This window comes from Podarcis erhardii (genome assembly GCF_964252035.2).
Source record: "Podarcis erhardii genome assembly, chromosome: 7".
In the NCBI taxonomy this organism is placed as follows: domain Eukaryota; kingdom Metazoa; phylum Chordata; class Lepidosauria; order Squamata; family Lacertidae; genus Podarcis; species Podarcis erhardii.
The window spans coordinates 19,929,838-19,950,114 of NC_138511.1; the positions used below are offsets into that span (position 1 = coordinate 19,929,838).

The 20,277-nt window shown below is 44.9% G+C and overlaps 3 protein-coding genes across 5 annotated transcripts in view; 2 read left to right on the forward strand and 1 right to left on the reverse strand.

The window, feature by feature from the left end:
* Nucleotides 1-2,976, forward strand: part of KLHL17 (kelch like family member 17) — a 34,666-nt gene extending 31,690 nt beyond the window's left edge. For both annotated transcript variants that reach the window (XM_081871044.1, XM_081871045.1), the window contains exons 11-12: nt 831-1,012; nt 2,283-2,976. In XM_081871044.1, coding sequence (XP_081727170.1) covers nt 831-1,012; nt 2,283-2,511 — 411 coding nt within the window. In that variant the 3' untranslated portion in view covers nt 2,512-2,976. The remainder of the gene's footprint in view (nt 1-830; nt 1,013-2,282) is intronic.
* Nucleotides 1-11,935, reverse strand: part of NOC2L (NOC2 like nucleolar associated transcriptional repressor) — a 123,063-nt gene extending 111,128 nt beyond the window's left edge. The window contains exon 1 of the mRNA XM_081870920.1: nt 11,855-11,935. The gene's annotated coding sequence lies outside the window, so the exon portion shown is untranslated. The remainder of the gene's footprint in view (nt 1-11,854) is intronic.
* A 6,176-nt stretch (nt 11,936-18,111) lies between these two features.
* PLEKHN1 (pleckstrin homology domain containing N1) overlaps nt 18,112-20,277 on the forward strand; it is a 58,413-nt gene continuing 56,247 nt past the window's right edge. Inside the window, exon 1 of one of the 2 annotated variants that reach the window (XM_081871015.1) lies at nt 18,112-18,495. In XM_081871015.1, the coding sequence (XP_081727141.1) occupies nt 18,416-18,495 (80 nt within the window). In that variant the 5' untranslated portion in view covers nt 18,112-18,415. The remainder of the gene's footprint in view (nt 18,496-20,277) is intronic. The other variant, XM_081871016.1, reaches the window with a different exon arrangement.

A 20,277-nucleotide genomic window follows, 5' to 3' on the forward strand; every position in this document is an offset into this window, starting at 1 on the left:
GCCGGAGCCAGTGTTGAAAAAGCCCTGGTTCTGGTTGAGGCTAATCTAACTTCCTTAGGGCCCAGGATCTCTAGGGTGTTGCTATTTATGGACCTTAAGGTCCTCCATGGGGCATATTACCCCCCAAAGGAGAAAATAACCTATCCATATACTGTACTGTATTTGTGCGAGTCCATCACCATGCTGGCGATGGGCTGAGCATGCTCCAGGTTGTGGGAAAGATTGGAGACAATGGGTGGCGGGGCTGCAGGTGAGTGAGCTAGGCTTGTGGTGGGAGGAGGCCCCCAAGCAGGGGGGCAGGTGGCGTGAGAGCAAGAGGGGCAGCGGGCGAGCAAGCAGGGCTTGCAGCAGTGAGCTGAAGAGGGCAAGTGAGCCATGGGCATAACAGCCAAGCAACATGGGCTTGCAGCAGCAGATCAGGTCAAGCGAGAGGGGCAGCACGTGGAGTGGGGGTAGGGGATTTGGCAAGCAAAGCAAGCAGGGGAGTCAGCCCCTCATGTGGCTCGTAAGAGCATAAGAAGAACAGTGTCCTAGGCCCATGTAGTCTTGCATCCTGTTAACCTAGTGGCCAGCCTCTGCGATATCCAAAAGCAGGACCTGAGCACAGCAGCATTTCCCCAATAGTGGCTCCTAGCAGTTGGTATTCAGATGCACCCTGCCTCTGACAGTGGAGATAGAACATAGCCATTGTTGCTCCAGGTATCTATGTAGTGTGGCTGAGTTATACTTTTAAGTTTTATATGATTGCTCTTTTTAATCTATGGATATGTATGTATGTATGTATGTATGTATGTATGTATGTATATGTTTCCTTTGCTGTTTCCTGCCAGATCAATACATGGACTCCGATTGCCAACATGCTGAGCCGCCGCAGCAGTGCCGGCGTGGCTGTTTTGGAAGGGATGCTGTACGTGGCAGGAGGCAATGATGGGACAAGTTGCCTTAACTCGGTGGAGCGCTACAATCCAAAAACAAACACTTGGGAAAGTGTGGCACCCATGAACATCCGGAGGTAGGGAGCAGCATATTCCAAAGAGAGGCTGCGGATGAGCTGCAGTGTCACAAGCTGCCCCTCAGGGCAGGGATTCCCAAACTGAATGAAGGTTCATGCGCTTCATTCAGGTGGTATGCGACATGCCTGTACAAAATGCAATTAAAAATCATCTTGAGCAGCGTACTGCAGTTGCTACGGCAGGCAGAAAAAGTCAGTAAGTGCTCTGTCAAGACCCTCAACAATGTTCAAGTGAACGTAATAACAGCTCACTGGCTCAGGCCAATCTAGTCTATTATCCAGTCCTCAAAGTTGCCAACCAGGTGCCTGTTATGTGAAACCCACAAGCAGGACCAGAGCACAAGAGCCCTCTCCCCTCCTGCAGTTTCTGGCATCTGGTACAGTGGTACCTCAGGTTACATATGCTTCAGGTTACATATGCTTCAGGTTACAGACTCCGCTAACCCAGAAATAGTGTTTCAGGTTAAGAACTTTGCTTCAGGATGAGACCAGAAATTGTGCTCCGGCAGCACAGCAGCAGCAGGAGGCCCCATTAGCTAAAGTGGTGCTTCAGGTTAAGAACAGTTTCAGGTTAAGTATGGACCTCCGGAACGAATTAAGTACTTAACCCGAGGTACCGCTGTATTCAGAAGCATCACTGCATCTGACTATTGAGGCAGAGCACAGGCATCAGCAATTGCAGCCATTCATCGCCCTCTCCTCCCTGCATTTGTCTAATCCTCTTTTAAAGCCATCTAGGTTGGTGGCCATCATTGACTCCTGTGACATAGTTTAACCATGAGCTGTGTGACAAAATGCTTTTTTATCTGTCCTGAAACTTCCAACATTCAGCTTCATTGGACGTCCACAAGTTCTAGTGTGGTGAGAGAGGGCGGAAAACTTTTCTCTGTGCCTTCTCCATACCATGTGTCATTTCACCAGCTTCTGTCACGTCTCCTCTTGCTCACCATTTTATAAAAATTCAAAAGTCCCAGCAGCTGCGACCTTTCTTCATACGGGAGTCGCTCCACCCCTTTGATCATTTCAGTCACTCTTTTCTAAATATTTTGCAACTCTACAAGTGGTCCGTGCAGAAAAAAGTCAGGGGACGTGATGACCAGATTCCTAGTTGTGAGCCCTAGCATAAAACAAGAAGAGTGGCAAGCCATGTTTGGTCATCTGCTGTTGGTTTCCTGTGTACAAATTAAATCCGGTGCCACCTAGTGGCCAAATTGCAGAATGACACTATCCACGCAGCTGGTAACCTATTGGTTTGACTTTCTCTCCTCAGGAGCACCCATGATTTGGTGGCTATGGACGGGTGGCTATATGCAGTGGGAGGCAACGATGGCAGCTCCAGCCTCAACTCCATCGAGAAGTACAACCCACGCACCAACAAGTGGGTGGCGGCTTCGTGCATGTTCACCCGCCGCAGCAGCGTGGGCGTGGCTGTGCTGGAACTCCTCAACTTCCCACCCCCTTCCTCCCCTACCCTATCGGTGTCCTCGACGAGTCTTTGACAAAGAGTCCGGTCGCACCTTGCCTCGAGGGGACTGCAGCATCTGTCGGAGTGCAAAGCCAGCCTGGCCTGACCCCTGCGGCAGCCATTCTTTGTGAAGAAAGAGAGTGATGAAGGCGTTGATGCTGCGTCCATACATTTTTAGTAATAACTTTCTGAGGGGGCCATTTCTGGTTCTTGTGGTGGAGCTCCAAATGGGGATTTAGACCACACTTCTTTAAGAAAGAAAAGAGAAAGAAAGACACACCAAGAGCCCCTCCTGGTTTTCACCATCTCTTTCATCATCACCTGACTGGTTCTGCCTGGTCCTGTCAAGACCGGACTCAATAATCTCCTACTTCCATGTTTGGACATGACTTCTGGTTCCACCTCCTGCAATGGAGCTTAAACAACGAGAAGAAAGGAAAGAAGGAAAGAAGGAAAGAAGGAAAGAAGGAAAGAAGGAAGGAAGGAAGGAAGGAAGGAAGGAAGGAAGGAAGGAAGGAAGGAAAGAAAGAAGGAAAGAAAGAAAGAAAGAAAGAAAGAAAGAAAGAAAGAAAGAAATTGAGAAAGAAACAAAGCCCATCTAAAGCAGGCAGGAGGATCACTTGTTTCGGTTACACCAACAGCTGAATGTAAGCTGTGAATGTCACAATTAGCCAAAACTTCTTACCAAGCCTATAGCGTACTCTTACAGATTCGTGAGGTGATGCACTTATTTCTCTCACACTGGTGTCTATTGAAAGGGATGCCTTAAAATAAAAAAAAATAAAACAGGGCTGGAGGGAAGATGGCTGCAACACAAGCCCTCTTAACATGTTCAGTGGTCCCTCGCTCTGTCAGCCTGGTTATGTGCCACCACTTCTGACGTTCTCCTGCCCTCTTCAGTGGCATGGGTTTTGGGCCATCCGCCAATGTGCTGGCTCTGCTGTTTTGATTCCTCAACCCCACTTCCCAAAAATAATTAGGAAGAAGCTAGCCCGACAACGGTGCTCTGGGATTGTACTTAGGGAGAATGAAGGAACTTTTAACAGGGTGGAGCAAGGTTACGAGACTGTGTTCATATTATTCTGTATTTGTTAACTTTCAATTTTTGACGCTTGCGTTTCTAAAGTTCTTTAAGTTTTTTTTTTTTTGTTTCATTTCCCGCACACCTGGTTTTCTGCACTCCATGTTATTTATTTATTTATTTATTTATTTATTTGCCCTATTCTTTCTTCCTTTTTTTAAAAAAAAGTTGGACAGTTGCCAAAAGGGAGGAGGAGCCAGGTGATGATAACGTATGTTTTTTGTCAAATAGAGAGTAAGTGCAATCCGTGGGATGGAGGAGGCAGCTGAAGGGTGGGTTGGTATAAAGATATCATTGAAATGAATGGGGGCTGCCCAGCCTTCCCATTGAGAGGGCAGAGAGATGTTCAATTGCCCTCTCTTCAAATACCTCTCATGCATTCAAGAGCAGCATTGCCCAAGTCCCTCCCACTTCAGGATGGTACTTCTTCAAATTCTGCTCATTTCAGGGTGGTGTTGGACAACCGCCATTCATTCCACACGCTCAGTGTGCAATAGCTCTTCAAATTATGTTCATTTCTGGGTACTATGGTGCAACGGTCATTCATTTCAGACTGGCATGTGGCAATAGCTCTTCAAATTCCGCTTATTTCGGGGTCCTGTTGTGCCGCGGCCACTCATTTCACAGTATGGTTGTACAGTTCATGTTCAGATCCTGCTCATTTCAGAGCGCTATTGTACACTGTTCAGTTAATTTCAGTTGAAGTCCCTACAGTCGTCACCTAACTTCATTTCTATTTTTGCTTGAGCAGTGCTAAACGTAGGAAGAATTCCTCATAGACTGTGATTTGTGTGATGTGACTTGGAAGGATTGCCTTTGGAAAAGCTTGCATCGACTACATGTGTGTGACAGAGAAAGCGTGCAATTCTTTTCTTTATTTTTTTAATGCCACATTCATATATGAAGAACTTGCACTGAAAAGGCCACTGACATACCACTGGAGCATAACAAACATTTTGAGTAGCATCTGTACTGTAAACTTGAACAGTGCCCTTGTTTGGAGACCCACCTACACCATGAAAACATCTCTTATGGAGGAAAGAGTTTGCTTTTAAGATAACATTTCACTGCATTATACACTATCCTCTTAATGTGATTTGTGTGCAGCTCAAGAGCTTGGGAACGGGGTGAGACTGGAGCTTCGAGACGACCCATCCCAAGACATCCATTGCAACGGATGAAGTTCTTGTACCTCAGTAACCTCTGGACTCTATTCTGCAACTGTGGCCTAATTGATCTCACTAAAGACTTTTGGTTTTATTTTTATTTTATATACCCTCCTATCTGATCTCTTGTTCGTTTGGGCCCCCCCCCCCATTTCTTCCTTTTCTCTCTCTCCATATCCTTCCACCAGATCAATCTGCTGTGGCAATAACAGGCTAGGCCTTTACAAAGACAACTGGTGGGCTCTTGGCTGGCTCACGTTATGATAGGCCTGCCCTGCTCCTTGCACAGTGTGTGGCTGCATTGAAGGGTTAATTAATCTACAATAGACATTCAGGCTTGGTTTCTTTGGCCACTGGAGTGGGCTTCCGAATCTTTTTAGGGTAACAGGGAGTTGTATCTTAGATAAGAGTGGGTATTTCCCTTGGCCTAGTGTTGGTAATGGGAGACAAGAACTTTTGCAGAGAGTGGAACCTGAGTCATATTTGTGCCATACATTTAAAGCGGATTTAATGCACATTTAAAGTTCATGGTTTCTCCCTTCCTAAAGAATCCTAGTAATGGTAGTTTAGGGGTGCTGGGACTTCTAGCTCTGTAAACTGCAGTTCCATGGATTCTTTAGGGAAACGCCATGTGCTTTAAATGTGCATTTAAACATGCTTTAACCAAAGAGCACCCAGCCTGGCTTAGTGAGCTCGTGCCAAACCTTTTTGTGCAGGGATAGGACCAGCTCATGGTCCTATTGCTTACCAACAGCACTGCATAGGTAACTTAATGGGAACATTTATGTCCATAAAGTTGCATGTGCTATTGTTTTTCCTGGAAAGTGCAGCTTCTGATACGCTTAGCCCTTCATACAGACACACCGGTTGCATGGAACAGCAAGTGGGGAGCATGTTTTGAACGGGGTGGGGGTGGGGAGTTACTTCTAAAAGTACCTTTTCGAAATAAAATAAAGTTGAGCACGCAGAATAAACAATCTCTCCACCAGTAAGCTTTGCCAGGGCTTTGCCAGTTGCAATACATTTTAGGGCAGGAATGAGGAAGCTTTGGTGCTCCAGATGTTGTTGTGAACTACAATTCCCATCAGCCCCAGCAAGCATGGCCATCAGCTGAGGATGGTGGGAGTTGTAGCTCAGCAACAACTGCAGGGTCAAAGGTTTTCCACACCTGTTTTAGGAGAAGATACACAATTATTATTTTTCTATCAGTGCCTTCAGTTCCTTTTTGATTGTTGGTGGTTGGGGCAAGTTGGTCACCTTCTGTCATCATCTGCTTGTTTTTTATGTGTATATACTTTACTTGCCTCTGGTGGCATGGGACACATGACATGCCTTTGCTGGAAGAGGTAGGTAACACTTGCTGCTCTTGGGTGGCAGGTTGCAAAGGGGCGGTTCTGATGTGATATTCAAGGTTTCTCCTTGCAGTACAAAGATCTAGAGTTCTTCATCAGTCTGTACTACTGGCAGGGACCAGCCTAGTCCACAGTTTGTCTTCTTTTTAGGGAAGGTGTACCTGTCTTTTACTCTGGCCGTTTCCTGTATTCCTGGTTGTGAGCCACAGCATAATGCAAGAAGAGTGGCAAGCCATCATCTAGATCCACAAAGCATCTGTTTTGAAGAAACTTCTCCTGTAGCCTGGGGGTGCATCCCCTTTGAACAATGTTCTGTTGAAATGTGTCATCTGCACACCTCACTTGTGGAAGGTGCTCTTTTGGGGTTGCCTATGAGCAACACTGATGGATGCCCCATTTTGACGAAAAAGTTTTTGCAGGGGAATTGCTCCTCAAGTTACCCTGCTAATGCACACCCTGTTGTATTGGAACTAGGCTGGACATCTTGATTTGCACGGGTGACAGGGAGAGAGACTGATGTCCACTTCTTGATGTCCTTGAGTTTAAAAGGAGCCACTGATCATTGGAAGAGAGCATCTAAATCCATCTGGCCCAAAGTGACACCGAGAGATGGAAGAAAGAAGCTTAGGCAATTGTGAACTCTGAACAATGGAGAGAGAGAGTGACTGTGGGCTTGATAAGCAAAACTGTGAAGCAGAAGTACCTTTTATGGCCATGGGGGGGGGGAGTCATCCATCGCCTCTCTTATGTCTGTCTGGTTTTCTTTAGCCATTTCTTAATCCAACCCCACAACTGACTAACCCAAAATGACTAATCTTAACATGACTTTTGAAGTGCTTTTTGTCCAGAGTATGTTATTGTCCAGCACAGGCCTGCTGCCTTTTGAGGACGTTTCTTTATCCAGAGTTGAGCATGTATTGTCCAAAGACCGTAGCAACTGACTTGAGGAGGGAGGGAGGAGATTAAGCCTGGCACTCCTCTGCTCCCTAACAACAATCTGGAAATACTGGGTTGTGTCCAGCGCTCGTCCTGCTCAGAGTCAGACCCGTCGAAATTAAAGGGCATGGCAAACTTCAGTGTGTTAATTCCAGTGGGTCTGTTGTGAGCAAAACTTCGCTGGCCACAACCCAAAAGCTCTCTGGCTTACCCATGGTGCAAACCCCTAGCTCAACCAGCCAATGTCAGAGGAGCCTTCTATTTTTGTTTTAAATGTATCTGTAAATGTGTGTCAATTTATTTATGTGCATTTAAACTTTTCTTTTTCTTTTGTGTTTTTGAATTTTTGCACTATAACAGGGGCGGGGCAGGAATATGAGCAATACAAGCCAGTGTGTAAAATTAAAAAAAAAAGTTTTTTTCTTGAGTACTGCATTTTAAAAATTATTTTAACCTCCTGGATATTGCAACATTCTGGATATACGTGGGTTTGTCTGAAATGAGCCTTGATTCACATACACACAGCCACAGCAGATGAGGGGGCAAAACCAATCCTGGACTATACCACTTTGGCTATGTAAACACCATACATTTAAAGCACATGGCTTCCTCCAAAGAATCCTAAGAACTGTAGTTTGATAAGGGTGCTGGGAGCTGTAGCTCTGCAACTGGTAAACTGTAATGGCCAGGATTCTTCGTGGGCAGTCATGTGCTTTAAACAGAATTTATGGTGTGTACGTAAGCTATGTGTCCAGTGAGGATCAGGAAGACCTGGGTTCAAATCTGTACTTCCTGGGTGGCGTTGGGCCAGTGGCTATAGGGCTGTACACACAACCCTCCTTATACATTCACCAAACATGTTCCTCACTAAACTAATCTTTGGTGAATATGTGAGGGGTGTGTGAGAGAGAGTTGCCAGGGAACAGTGCAAGATATTTTGCCACCTGAGGCAGAACATCATGCCCCCTATGTCAAGGCACGTAGTACTCAAGCCCAGCCAAGTTATTTGACATCTGGGGTCACCGCCGTATTACACATTTAAAACATGGGGCTTTCCCCCCAAAGAATCCTGGGAGCTGTTGTTGGTTAAGGGTGCTGGAAATTATAGTTCTGCAAGGGGTAAACTGTGATTTCCAGGATTCCTTGGCCTGTGGGGAAAGAGAGTCAAATGCACCAACATAATATAAAGGCTAATAATTGAGATAGAATGGGCCAGGAGAGGGCGCCCTCAGACTCCCAATTTAAGCTACTAGGGTTCAGCAGAAACCAGATACGTTCAAACAAGCTTACCTTGATTGAATGGTGTGTTTGTGTGGCCACTTACTGGCGGTGGTGGGGGTGGTCAACGAATGAATGTAATCCCTGTACACATGTGTTGCAGGTGAGAGCAAATGTGAGCTCATCCCATGGAAAGTGTTCTCTGGAGACCAGTGCTAAAGTGTTCAGCACTTAGCACTGGTCTTTGAGTAAAAGCTCAGGATTCGGTGGTGCCTTGGCTGCAAAGCAGTGTGTGAAAGAACTGGGTGTGAAAGAACATAGAAAGAGATTGCCAACAATCCCATCTTGTCCAGCAACCTACTATCACATTGGCCAGCCAGATGCTTATTATGGGAAGCCCACAGGCAACACCTGAGTGCAGCAGGAAAGGTGTGCCTGCAAAGTAAGGAATGCACACCACTTCTTGCACTCACCACCCTTCCCTGGGCAAGACTGGAAGTGTGCACAGTTGAGCATTTGTATCTTACCTGGCAAGTTCACACCTGCTGTGACCTGCTTTGCATCTGTTTTGGATGCAGAAGGTCCCAGATTCAATCCCTGACATTGCCAGGTAAGGTAGGGCTGGGGAGGAGACCCTGTCTGAAACTCTGGAGAGCTGCAGCCAGTTTGTGTGGACCAAGGGTGGGCTTGAGGGCCGCATTCCCTTCTGGACAATCTTCTGAGGGCCACATGCCGGTGGTGGGTGGGGCCCAAGACAAAAGTGAATACAACTGAAAGCATTCCTGTTCACTTGGGCATTGGGTGGCTGAAAAATCCTGTTCCTGGCCACGCCGTGATCACTGGATGGAAGAATGTTTTAAATTGTAGCTGCTTTTAGAAGTTTTTAAATGCAGTCTTTAGAATGTTTTAAACTGTCTTGGGATGTATTTGTGATTATCTTTTTGCTGCTCAGAGCTTCTTGAGGACGAAGGGTGGGATATACATTCAACAACAATTCGAATAAGGAGGAGTGCAATAGGCACAATCAGACTTCAAGGATATGTTCTGGCCTGGCAAAACATTCAAGATGGTGAAGCAAGGCCAGTGAGGGGTGTGGTCTGGGGAGAAGAGGAGGTACCAGATGAGGGCCAGGTACCAATGCTTGAAAGGCCACATTTGGTCTCCCGGTTTGAAGTTCCCCATCCCTGGTGTAGACAATATGTGAACCGCTCTGAGACCTCTGGGTATAGGGCGATACGTAAATTCAATAAATAATAATAATAATAGGCCAATTGTCTAGCTCAGTACATAAGCCTGTTTCCTACATTCCTAGCAGACAGGAGAAGGACTCTGAAGTTGTGCTATATGCAACTCATAGTCCTGGTCTGGTAGGAAGAGGGAGCAGACTGGGGGACGGGGGACGGGGGACGGGAACCACCAGGTTGCAGACAGGCTTCCTCCCTCCTCTAAACAATCAGCAATACTTTCGTGAGAGAATGTCCTGGCTGTTTTGTTATACCTCTGGTTTAGGAAAGCCCTGAAAACGAGTTACCTGAAGCGGCAGCTTTGTGAGCATACCTACTACTTCATCTACCTATTTCATGAAATGCATATACTGCTTGATTATTTCTAAAGAAAACCTTCAAAGGACCAAACAATGAAATCACCAATAAAAACCCCCAGTTAAAAACAACTATTTAAAACATTGAGAAAATAATTAAAATCAACAATGAGCTAAAAGCCAGATTAAAACACATATCAGCAGTCTGTGTGTCCGGATAGGCTGGCCTAAACAAAAATGTTTTGAGCAGGTGTTGAAAAGAGTACTGTGAAGGTGCCTTCCTGCTGTCAGCAGGCAGGGAGTTCCAAATTGTGGCTGCTGCCACACAAAAGGATTTATTTCTTACTAATGCAGAACATATATACAAGCTGTGCTCATATGGAACAGGGCGAGTGGGAATTACTTGGTGCCTTTTCATAAGGAGGAGGTTAGGAGAACTGGTGCCCTGGTAAAGGAGCACCCAGAAAATATTTTGCTACATTGCCAAAAAGCAATATGGTAGCCTAGCAGCAGGAAAATATCCCTCTCGAAAACCTGTGTGCTGCCTTTTCGAAAAGCCCTTTTCTCTAAACAAAGGCATTGTGCCAACCAGAGTTTCCTAGAAAGGTCATAGTTTCTTTTTAAGAAACGGAGAGAGGTTTTCAGCCAGGACTGAAAAGATTTCCCCTTAGCAAACTGATCTGAGCAAGCGGCTCACTCCACTTGTCTCAAACCAACTGCTCCCCTTTGGAATTAATAAGCTGCAGCCTTCCATGGAAGGAAGCAGCCTTGACTGACAGCAGCTGCTGAAGGTCCAGATGAGCTGATCTGGGGACTCTCTTTCCCTGCTGTCAAACAGAGGCAACCAGGACGGCTCCTGCCTTAGGGCAGGTATGTGGGCTGCAAGGCCCCAAGGTGAAAAGGAGGAAATTTTTCAAATGCATTTTCATTCCCACCTGAGGCAAAAAGCTGTCAGCGCAAAGCAGAACCCCACATGCCATCATTGCAATGCTGGAGGGAGCTGCAGATGCTGGAGTGAGTGCGTTTTGAAAACAGGAGCCAGTGCTCAGTACATCCCAAGTCCAGACTGTAAAATAAGCTCCAGTGGTGTGCACAAAGAAATTGCCTGGTAAGGTTGCTGGTTTAAAAGATATAGAAAACTCACAGTTTATTACTCTCTGGCTAACAAGCCTAAGAAAGGGTTTGACATGTGGCCAAGCTGGAGGCAAAAAGTTAACACTAGCGCAGTATAGCTCAACACTTGAGGACTAACTTGGAGAAGAAGCAGAATGTAAAGCTTGGGAGGCAGTGATCTACTTCACCCAAAAGTAGCTAATAAAGAGGAGGAATCAGTAAAGAGGAAGAACAGGTTGCCTTTCTGTCTATTGCTTGCCAACTAGTTTGGATAACTTATTGAAAGTGTGTTGCTTTGCTCCCCACACGAACCAACAAAAGACAGCAAAGCTGGCATAGGGAAAGTGTGGTCCTCAACATGGTGTTGGACTGCAATCCCTTCCCATCCCTAGACATTGGGGCATGATGGCTAGAGTTGTGGGGAGCTGGAGTCAAACAACCTCCGGAGGCTACAAGTTCCACAGCCCTGCGGTACATTCACAAGGTTGGGCGTTGCTTCTGCAATGCTAGTCCTCTAAGGTCATGACAAGTAAATATTTCTGGCATCGTCTACTGTTGTTACACGAAGATGGTGAGCAAGGCAACTAATCCTGATGGGCTGCAATTTCGCCAAGCCACTAGTCCTTCAAACAGCACCCGTCTGATTTGCACCCTTGGGCCAGGTCTGCAGACAGTTGTCTAAGTAGGGCAGGCAATGGAGGCTGGTCCATAAGGCAAATTTGTTCTATTTTTGCATTTGTTCCCCCCCCCCATCCATAATGTTAAATACACACTGAAAGCAGCAGGTATTATTTTCCTGTTAATTATGCTGCTTTAGATGTGTATTCTATATTTGATCTTATCCGGAATGTTTTATTTCAACATATTGTCATTTTCAATATTTGGTGCTTAGGCTGCAGGCCGCTTTGAGAAGCAGTTTAAAGGAAAATAATACGTGCAAAAACCCCAGACAGGGGCCTTGCCAAGCCTACCTGGAGATGCTGGGGATTGAAGCTGGGGCCTTCTGCATTCAAGGCAGGTGTTCTGCCACTGATGTACAGCTTTTCCCCTTTCTGAAGATGGAGAGAAGAAAGCATAATTAAAAAGAAGTATGTCTCTTGCCCAGAGATATATTTGGGTATGTCCATACCTTGTCTTAAGGTGGGCTGTGAACCCCATGTGGCAGTATCTACTGCCTTCTCCTTCCTAAATGTGGAGATTCCCTATGCAATCGGTGTAGCTCTTCTATTTGGATTTTCAAAACGTAGGGTGTCTCCAGATTTAGGGAAGAGAAAGTGTGGGACAGCAGTTGTTGAAAGGGAAGTGGCGCATGGGCAAGGGGGAATTAAAGGAGGCACAAGTGGTTCACAATTCACATTGAAGTATAGACAGGCACTTTGCTCTCCCCCCAACACCTCCCCCACTACCTTTCACTGAACATCTAACCTGAGGAACAGTTCTGTGTGACCTGAAAGCTTGCATCCCGATCCCTCCTGGAAATGCCAGGGTTGATTTTTGTGTAACTAACACCGGAGTAGGTATGTGAGATCAGCCAGTGAGATTCTTTTTCCACACTCCCTCCCACCTGCTCCACATTGCTCTCCAGCCCCTTAATCCAGACTCAGATTTCTATAAATAAAACACCAGTTGCATACAGTTTTTCCAAGCACGGAGCCTGTCTGCTCACCAATCCTGTTTAAAAATAAAATTAAATTGAAGGGGTAAAGGAGACCAGGAGCAGGATCCCATGATAGAGCAGGGGTTTTTTGCTTTTTGCTTTTTAAAAAGATACTGTTTTAAGAAATTGAAGCTGAGTTTAGTTTGGGTTCAAATGTCCAGAAAATAAGTCGAATGCTAGATATTTGGCAACAGGTGCAAAATCCTGTTTTTGACACTGATGTCAAACGGGTGGGAAGAGAGGAGGTTTTGCAAGGGAGAATTAGCAGCACGAGTGCTCACACCTCCCCCTCTGTGACCTCTCGCCACAGGTGCTCTCCTCCACTTTGTGTCAATAATTCCATACCTCCTCTAAAGCGCAAATTATGTAGGAGCACTTTGATCTGCAGAACTTGTGCTTCTACAAGTGCCACTCAGTGCTCCTTCCACATTTGTAAGGAGTCGTTCCTTCAGTATGGAAGCCAGTGGTCTTTTGGCAAGTTCAGGGTCCCTTTGTGATAGTCACAGACATGCCCGCTCACGGCCATGCCCCCTTCTAAGATTATACAATGAACTTACAATTATGCAATAATTATCATTAGGGAACTCATTGCTACTGTCAACACAGATCTCCCTGCTGCATTTCAGCTAAATCTATTATTTTCTGTGCACAAACATAGGCAAATGATTTGGAGTCTTCCAATATCTTCTGGGAGTGACTTAAGCTTGCTTTCCCCTGAAGTTCCATTGTACATAACAGAAATGGCACCCCATATTTATATATTCAAATATTTATTCCACTTATTATCCCACCTTGCCAAGTTCCAAGTGAGAATACTGAGATCTTTCTGGGAGCTTCTGAGTCAATGACAAAGCTTCTTTGGGGGTCTCAAAGTAGTGCCATTATACTTGTGTTACCTAGGTTTTGACCGAGAGAATACCTTAAATGCAGAATTATTAAGGGAGTGACCAAATCTCAGCTCCCCTTCCCTAGGTAAGCACCTTCTGCAGTCAGTGAACTTCTTAGAGCGGATCTGGGTGATATTGGGGAAGGTGATAAATGCCAGGGTCTCAGTCCTTTACTGTTCTGTCTCACATTTCCAGGCCTCGCAGCCCAACTTCCATTATTCGCTGAGGAACTTGTGTTCTCCTGTCTACACCCAGCATTACTATGGGCCCCTTTTAACTCAAATGCATATGTCAGAGACCAGATGTTATATATCTGCTAAGTCATGGAAACCATGACTCAATGCTGCCCCTCTGATCATGAATGTCCACCCAGTTGCAGCGGGGGTCATTGTCTAGTTCCATAAATGGTCCTAAGATGTCCTGAATGTCTGCTAACAGTTGAGCCTCGTATCTCACCAGTCCACTGGAATTTGGAACAGGACAGTTCATAGCTGTCAACTTTTCCCTTTTCTTGCGAGGAATCCTATTCGGAATAAGGGAATTTCCCTTAAAAAAAGGGAACAGTTGACAGCTATGGGCCAGTTATGTATGATCATCTGCAAGATGACCTTTGACCTTGAGCCCTGGGCAGTACCATGAGGTTTTGAGCTAGCTCGCTTAAGATTCCCCATTCTCTTGCAAATGGAAGCACCTTGTGGTTTCAGTGTTTCTTTGGAGCATAAAGAGATACCGGTAACTCCTTTTTGGTTTTCCTCCCACATGCCTTCTCCAGAGTGACCTTAGGAGCCAGTCCCCACTGTCTGACTCATCTCCTTTCACTTGGATTGGTTCCAATCAGAACAAAGGGTGAGAATACTTTCTTCTCTGGGGCTAAAAAGCTCCCCTTTCTGATGACTGGGTAGCTCTGGGACTCTGGGGAGACCCTGCTGCAGAAATAAAAACAACACCCCGTCCATGACCCTGGACCACTGCACTTCTGGTGGCAGCACCTATGCTTTGGAACTCCCTGCCTATTAACATTAGACAGCCGCCTGCTGAAAAGTTTTCTGCTTCAATGGGCCTATCCAGGCTGTGTGTACACTATACCTTCAATGCACACTCTTTCCCCCAAATAATTCTGGGCACTGTAGTTTGTTAAGAGTTGCTGGGAATTGTAATTCTATCAGGGCTACTAAACTGGTGGCTGCACAGAAGGGGCATGGCTCAGTGGTTGAGCATCTGTTTTGCATGCAGAAGGTGCCAGGCTCTTTCCCCAGTATCTCCAGGTAAAGCTGAAAGTAAATCTTGCCTGAGACCCTGAAGAGCCACTGCCAGTCAGTGTTGACAATACGGAGCTAGATGGACTAACGGTCAGACTTGGTATATAAGACAGCTTCCTGTGTTCGTATGCCCAGAGCAGCTAATGGGATAATTGCCCCACGGCTGCAATCCTTTTCTTCATATGCCATTTTCCTAATTAAAATTGCCACCCCGCAACAAATGAGATATATATATATATATATATATATATATATATATATATATATATATTACAGGTACTGTATTTTACTTGTAAGCTTTTACATTTTGCAGGCGGAAAGCAGCTTGGGAGGGAGGGAATTCAAATCAGAAAAAACAGCATGAGCCAAAGATTAGGAACCTCCTCAACTCCCCCACTCAACTTCTGCACAACATTTGCTTTTTCCAACCATAGGCTCCCTCTTCCATATTCAGTTTCTGTGCTGGGTCACTGTAATGTATTTATCATAATCATCATCACATTTATAGCCCCCTTTTCCTCCATGGATCTCAAGGTGGCATATATAGCGTTCCATATTATCCTCACAACAACCCTGTTAAACACTACTCTCTTTCTCCTTCCTTTGACAGCATGGATTTCTGTTGACACGCTGAAGCATTCCACTTATGATAGTCTTCCCCCTATCAGCTTTAAACTTGTTTTATGCTTTATTACTTCTCTATTCCACCTTTTCCTCCAAGGAGCTCAAGGTGGCATGCATGGTTCTCCCCCTCTTCATAGTATCCTCACAACAACCCTACGAGGTAGGTTAGCCTGAGAGACTGTGGCTGGTCCAAAGTTACCCAGCAAGCATCACGGCTGAGTGGGGATTTGAACCCTGGTCTCCCAAGTCCGGGTCCAAAACTCTAGCCATACACCGGCTCAGCTGTCCTCAGCTATCCCTGTTGATGTTTCCATTCTACAGAAAATTGAAAATTGAATCACACAACCTTTTGGCCAAGTGTTTTATTCACATCTGTTTGCTTCTCTAAAGCTTCCCCCTTTCCCCCCTGATCAGTTAAGAAAGCAGCTGTTGCTAGTTCACACAGCAGGACTGAGACACTTTTGTAGACCTAATGGATTCTATGAAGTGAGGCGCAGCAGATTGAGATACTGGCATGAGTCAGCCAGAGAGGGGTAGGCTGCCTATGCTTTGATTCATCTCTCTATTTGGGGGGACCTAATATTTTATAGGAAGGAGATGAAAATTCCTGGAGAAGCCCAGAAGTCATTGAGTACTACGTACACCCTCCGCTGGCGATGGCAGTATGCCTCTGAATACCAGCTGCTAGGAGTCACAGGTAGGGAGATTGGCTGTTGCACTCGGGCCCTGCTGTCCAGCTTCCCATATTCTTTCTTCTTTGTCCAGCTTCCCATTCTTCTTTCTTCTTACTCCTCGTAGCCGAGTAAGATTGCCTTCCATGAACACAGTCTTAACAGCGAGTCCATAAGTGAATGTGGAGGCCAATTCTGGATCCACACATCCTTCCACAAGTGGAGGCATAGGTTTCCGGGCAGGAGTTGATCACGGTGACAGTTTCCCAAACATGCCTTCCTCTTAGCTTGTTTCTCCCTTTCTTCCTGAGTTTATGCTTCTTCAAAGTCTGTTGGAGTGCTCGCAGGCCAGTGTTTCCCAGTTACCAGTGCTTATACTACATTTAAGTAAATGTAAAAGTAAATAAAACAGACAAATCCCCCAACAATTTGTTTCAAAACTACCCAAATTCTTGTAGTGTATTATGGATGAGGGAATGGTGGGGACCTTATCTCAAATCCACGTTATTTATTTGTTTGTTTATTTATAATTTTTAAAAATTAGGTATACTGCTATATCATTAAAAAAAGCCCCAAAGCGGTTTGCAGCAATAAAACCATGCAGAAAATGCATTAAGAACTTTAAAGCAATTTTAAAACAAAAAAGGGAAAAACAAACATCAGTACTCTTAATTGCCTGCATAGGCCTGGTGGAATAGAAAGGCTTTCAGCAGGTGTTTAAAAGCTGGCATAGAAGGCACCTGCTGAATCTCTACTGGTAGAATATTGCACAAGACAGTTTCTCATTGTTGTCAAATTAGCCTGACCAACTCGGGAATGACCAGCGACACTCATGCAGGTGACCTTAGTGATTAAGCTGGAATATAAGGGTTCAGGCAACTCCTGAGGTACCCTGGATCTACCGGTAAGTTGTTCAGGGCTTTGTCAGTTAATACAAGGACCAGGAACCTGGCTTGGTAGCAGAGGAGCAGCCAGTGCAGCTGTTTTACCAATGGTGTCACATGTTCTCAACCAAAACATCAGCAATCTGTCTGCTGCATTCTCTACAGCAGGCTTCCTCAACCTCAGCCCTCCAGATATTTTGAGACTACAATTCCCATCATCCCAGACCAATGGTCCTGCTAGCTAGGGATCATGGGAGTTGTAAGCCAAAAACATCTGGAGGGCCGAGGTTGAGGAAGCCTGCTCCACAGTATACCTAATTTACCTACCCAGCCATGAAGCCGGTCGCAATTTCGCACAGCTTGACCTACCTCACAGGGGTGTTGTTGTGAGGATGAAATGGGGAGAAGTGTCTATGCCACCTTGAGCTCCTTGAAGGAAAGATGAGAGATAAATGTAATAAATAAACTTGCAGGAAAACTCTGCAACTCAATTAACTTTTACTCAGAGTAGACCAATTAATGGACAGGACTAACTGAAATCTATTCATTTCATGAGGTCTTTCTACTCTGAATAAAAGTTCACTGCAATCCTAAATAAAGAAAAGCAGACTTGTGCTTCCAGTTTTATTAAAGTCAGACCAAAAAAAAAAATGAACCAGAAATTTAAATTTTTTTGGCGGAACATTTCAGCAGGCCTAGCTGTCTACAGGAGAAAACTAGTAATGGTGCTTCCCTTCACACACCTCTAGTTTTTCATGGAGGGGGGTGATGATTAAAATTTGTATACCACTTTTCATCTGCGGATCTTAGGGCGGTTCACAAGATAAAATTACAATTTTAAAAACACAAAAGGCATAAGAAATAAGAACAAACACAAACCAATAATCCTAGGCTAACCAAACATCAGGAAAATTTCTGACATGTCCTAGTTTTCGCGTGTTGGGGGAATTTTCGGCAAAATGACAGGAAAATCTTGATGTATAGCAATGCAATGGAAAAAGCAGTGGAAACAGCTAAAGAAGCTTAAAATTACTATTTTTGGGTTAGGTTTTCCCATGAAAAGCTCAACAATTTTGGTGGTTTCCTTAAAAAAAAACTTTGCAGGTGTCAGGAATTTTACTTTTTGAAATATGGCAATCCTACAATAATCCCCTCTCTCACAACACATGGCAAGAGTTTCTCCCAATTGCCTCTTTAAAAGTTCCTTCATTAGTTTCACCTGCAAAGACGCAGCAGCAGCAGCAACAATCAACAAAGAATTCCTTTCTGGACTCCCCACTTCATGCTGTGTGTGTGATCAGATCCACTAGGAGGGGAAGTGAACCCAGCAACAAAGCAGCCCTTGGCCAAATGGCTGAGAGTTCCCAGCTCACACCCATAAGAGTCACCGCTGCAGACGGAAGTGTCTGCATGACACACTCAGAGAGCACACACCTCCTCGCTGGCTTCACACGCTCCGACGCCTGGGCTCCCTGAGCCTGCCTGCCTTTTTGCTCCTCTCTCCCCCCTCCTCGCAACTCTTTCTTGGATTATACAAGTCGCTCTCAAACATGGGGAACATGGCTTGCGTCCCCCAGGCACCTGGCAGGTTCCGATACTCCTTCTCCAGGAAACCCTCGCTTCGGAAAGAGTGAGTACGCCGCAATCTTTCCTTTTAAGTTTTCTGTGCTGCTGCTGTCTGCGTGTTTTGTTCTTTTAAAAAGAAAGCCTCATTGGGAATAAAATTCCCTTGCTGGGTCTCGCTTTCTTCAAGAAAAGTCAGGCAATGTGTGCATGTCCGTTTCCTTGAGATTTATCATGACAAGTGTTACAGTACCTCCACACTTCTCATATCGCACGCAAAGAATTTGGTGGAGTTCTTGGAATACAGGACGGTGTCTGGTGTGTGTTTGTGTGTGTGGAGAGACAACAGTTCCTTTATTTTAAATGGGTGTGTGTGTGTTTTTTTTGTTTCCTTTGGAGTGGCACCCCTGACGGCTTCAGTTTAATTGAATTGTTTTTAAAATTATATCCCACTTGAGAATTAAAAGGTTCGAGTTAGATTGCAAAACGTTAATGTGCTGGGCAGTCCTATGCAGAATAACTCATAATAACACACAGCATAAATTTAAAGCAAACCCTCCTCCCAGTAATTTACCTTTCACAGAACTACATTTTCCAGCACTGTTAAACTACAGTTCCCAGGATTCTTCAGGGAGGACAATCAGCTTTAAATACATGGTGTGTATGCAATCTTTGCTCTCCAGTAAGTGTGTTTTTGTCTAGTTAAAATAACAATAGCCATTTAACAGAAGTTTAAGATACAGTCTCTAGAAAGACGAATGTTTCAAATGAACTTTTAATTCAAAGTCTCACTGGAAATAACTTTCCCTTGCTTATAGGCAGTGTTAGAAAGGCAGCCCTTTCCTCAATCCCTTCCTATAATCCTTTAGGAATTATAATCCTAAATATTTACTGCTATTTTGGGGGCGTATTTCTATGTTCGAAACATGGTGAGCCCCCAAAGTGGCAAATGGTGTGTAATCAAGGGAAGTAATGATAAGAGTTTTGAACAAGATGGGGGTTTTATATATATATATTTCTTCATTACATAATTGAAATCAGTTTCAGAACTCCAGTGAAATAGTAATTTACGGTACTTCACCATAGTTTCCCTACATGGATAGCACTGAATGTAAATTGTGGCACACAACTGATTTCACTGTGTGTTGTGTACAGTGTACCCAGTGAAATTAGAGCCTTGTGGCATATTTAATGGCTCGCAAATTTATAGTAGTGTGAGTTGTTGTGGACTACAGCCCACATCATCAAGTGAAGTGGGCATGAATTCTGAGAACATATGACCCAATAAATCTGTGAGTCTTAAAGGTGCCCAAGTCTTTGTGTCTGCGGTGGCTACCCCTCTAGAAGTTGTCCCAGCAAAATGGACAACATGCACATTATGCGATCATTGCTGATAAGCCCTGTGTGCTATTTCCTACACAGAACCACCCTCTGTGTAGGAATGTCATGCTATTTGAAGTGTGGGCTTTACGTGGATTAGTCTATCTGAACACCAGAACCTCCTGTTGTAAGCTATATGCTCCTGTTCTACCTTCGATACTGATCAAGTTTGAAAACTTCGTGGCAGCATAAGGGCTTCACAACAGCACTTTAAAAAGGGAGATTTCATAATGCGTTCACAAAACTAGCTCAGATTTGCAATGGAAAGGACAACACAAAAGGGATGTAGTTGAGCCCCCTGCCATTCTCATGGTTTTCCCACCTCACAGTTCCCACCAGACAAAATCTAGCCTTACATAGAACCTGCACAGTAAAACTAAGTGACTGTTTGTATATGTGGAGGAGGAATGGAAAACTAGGCCAAATTCCTTGGTGCCAACATGGTTGGAAAAACAATCCAGGGATGATG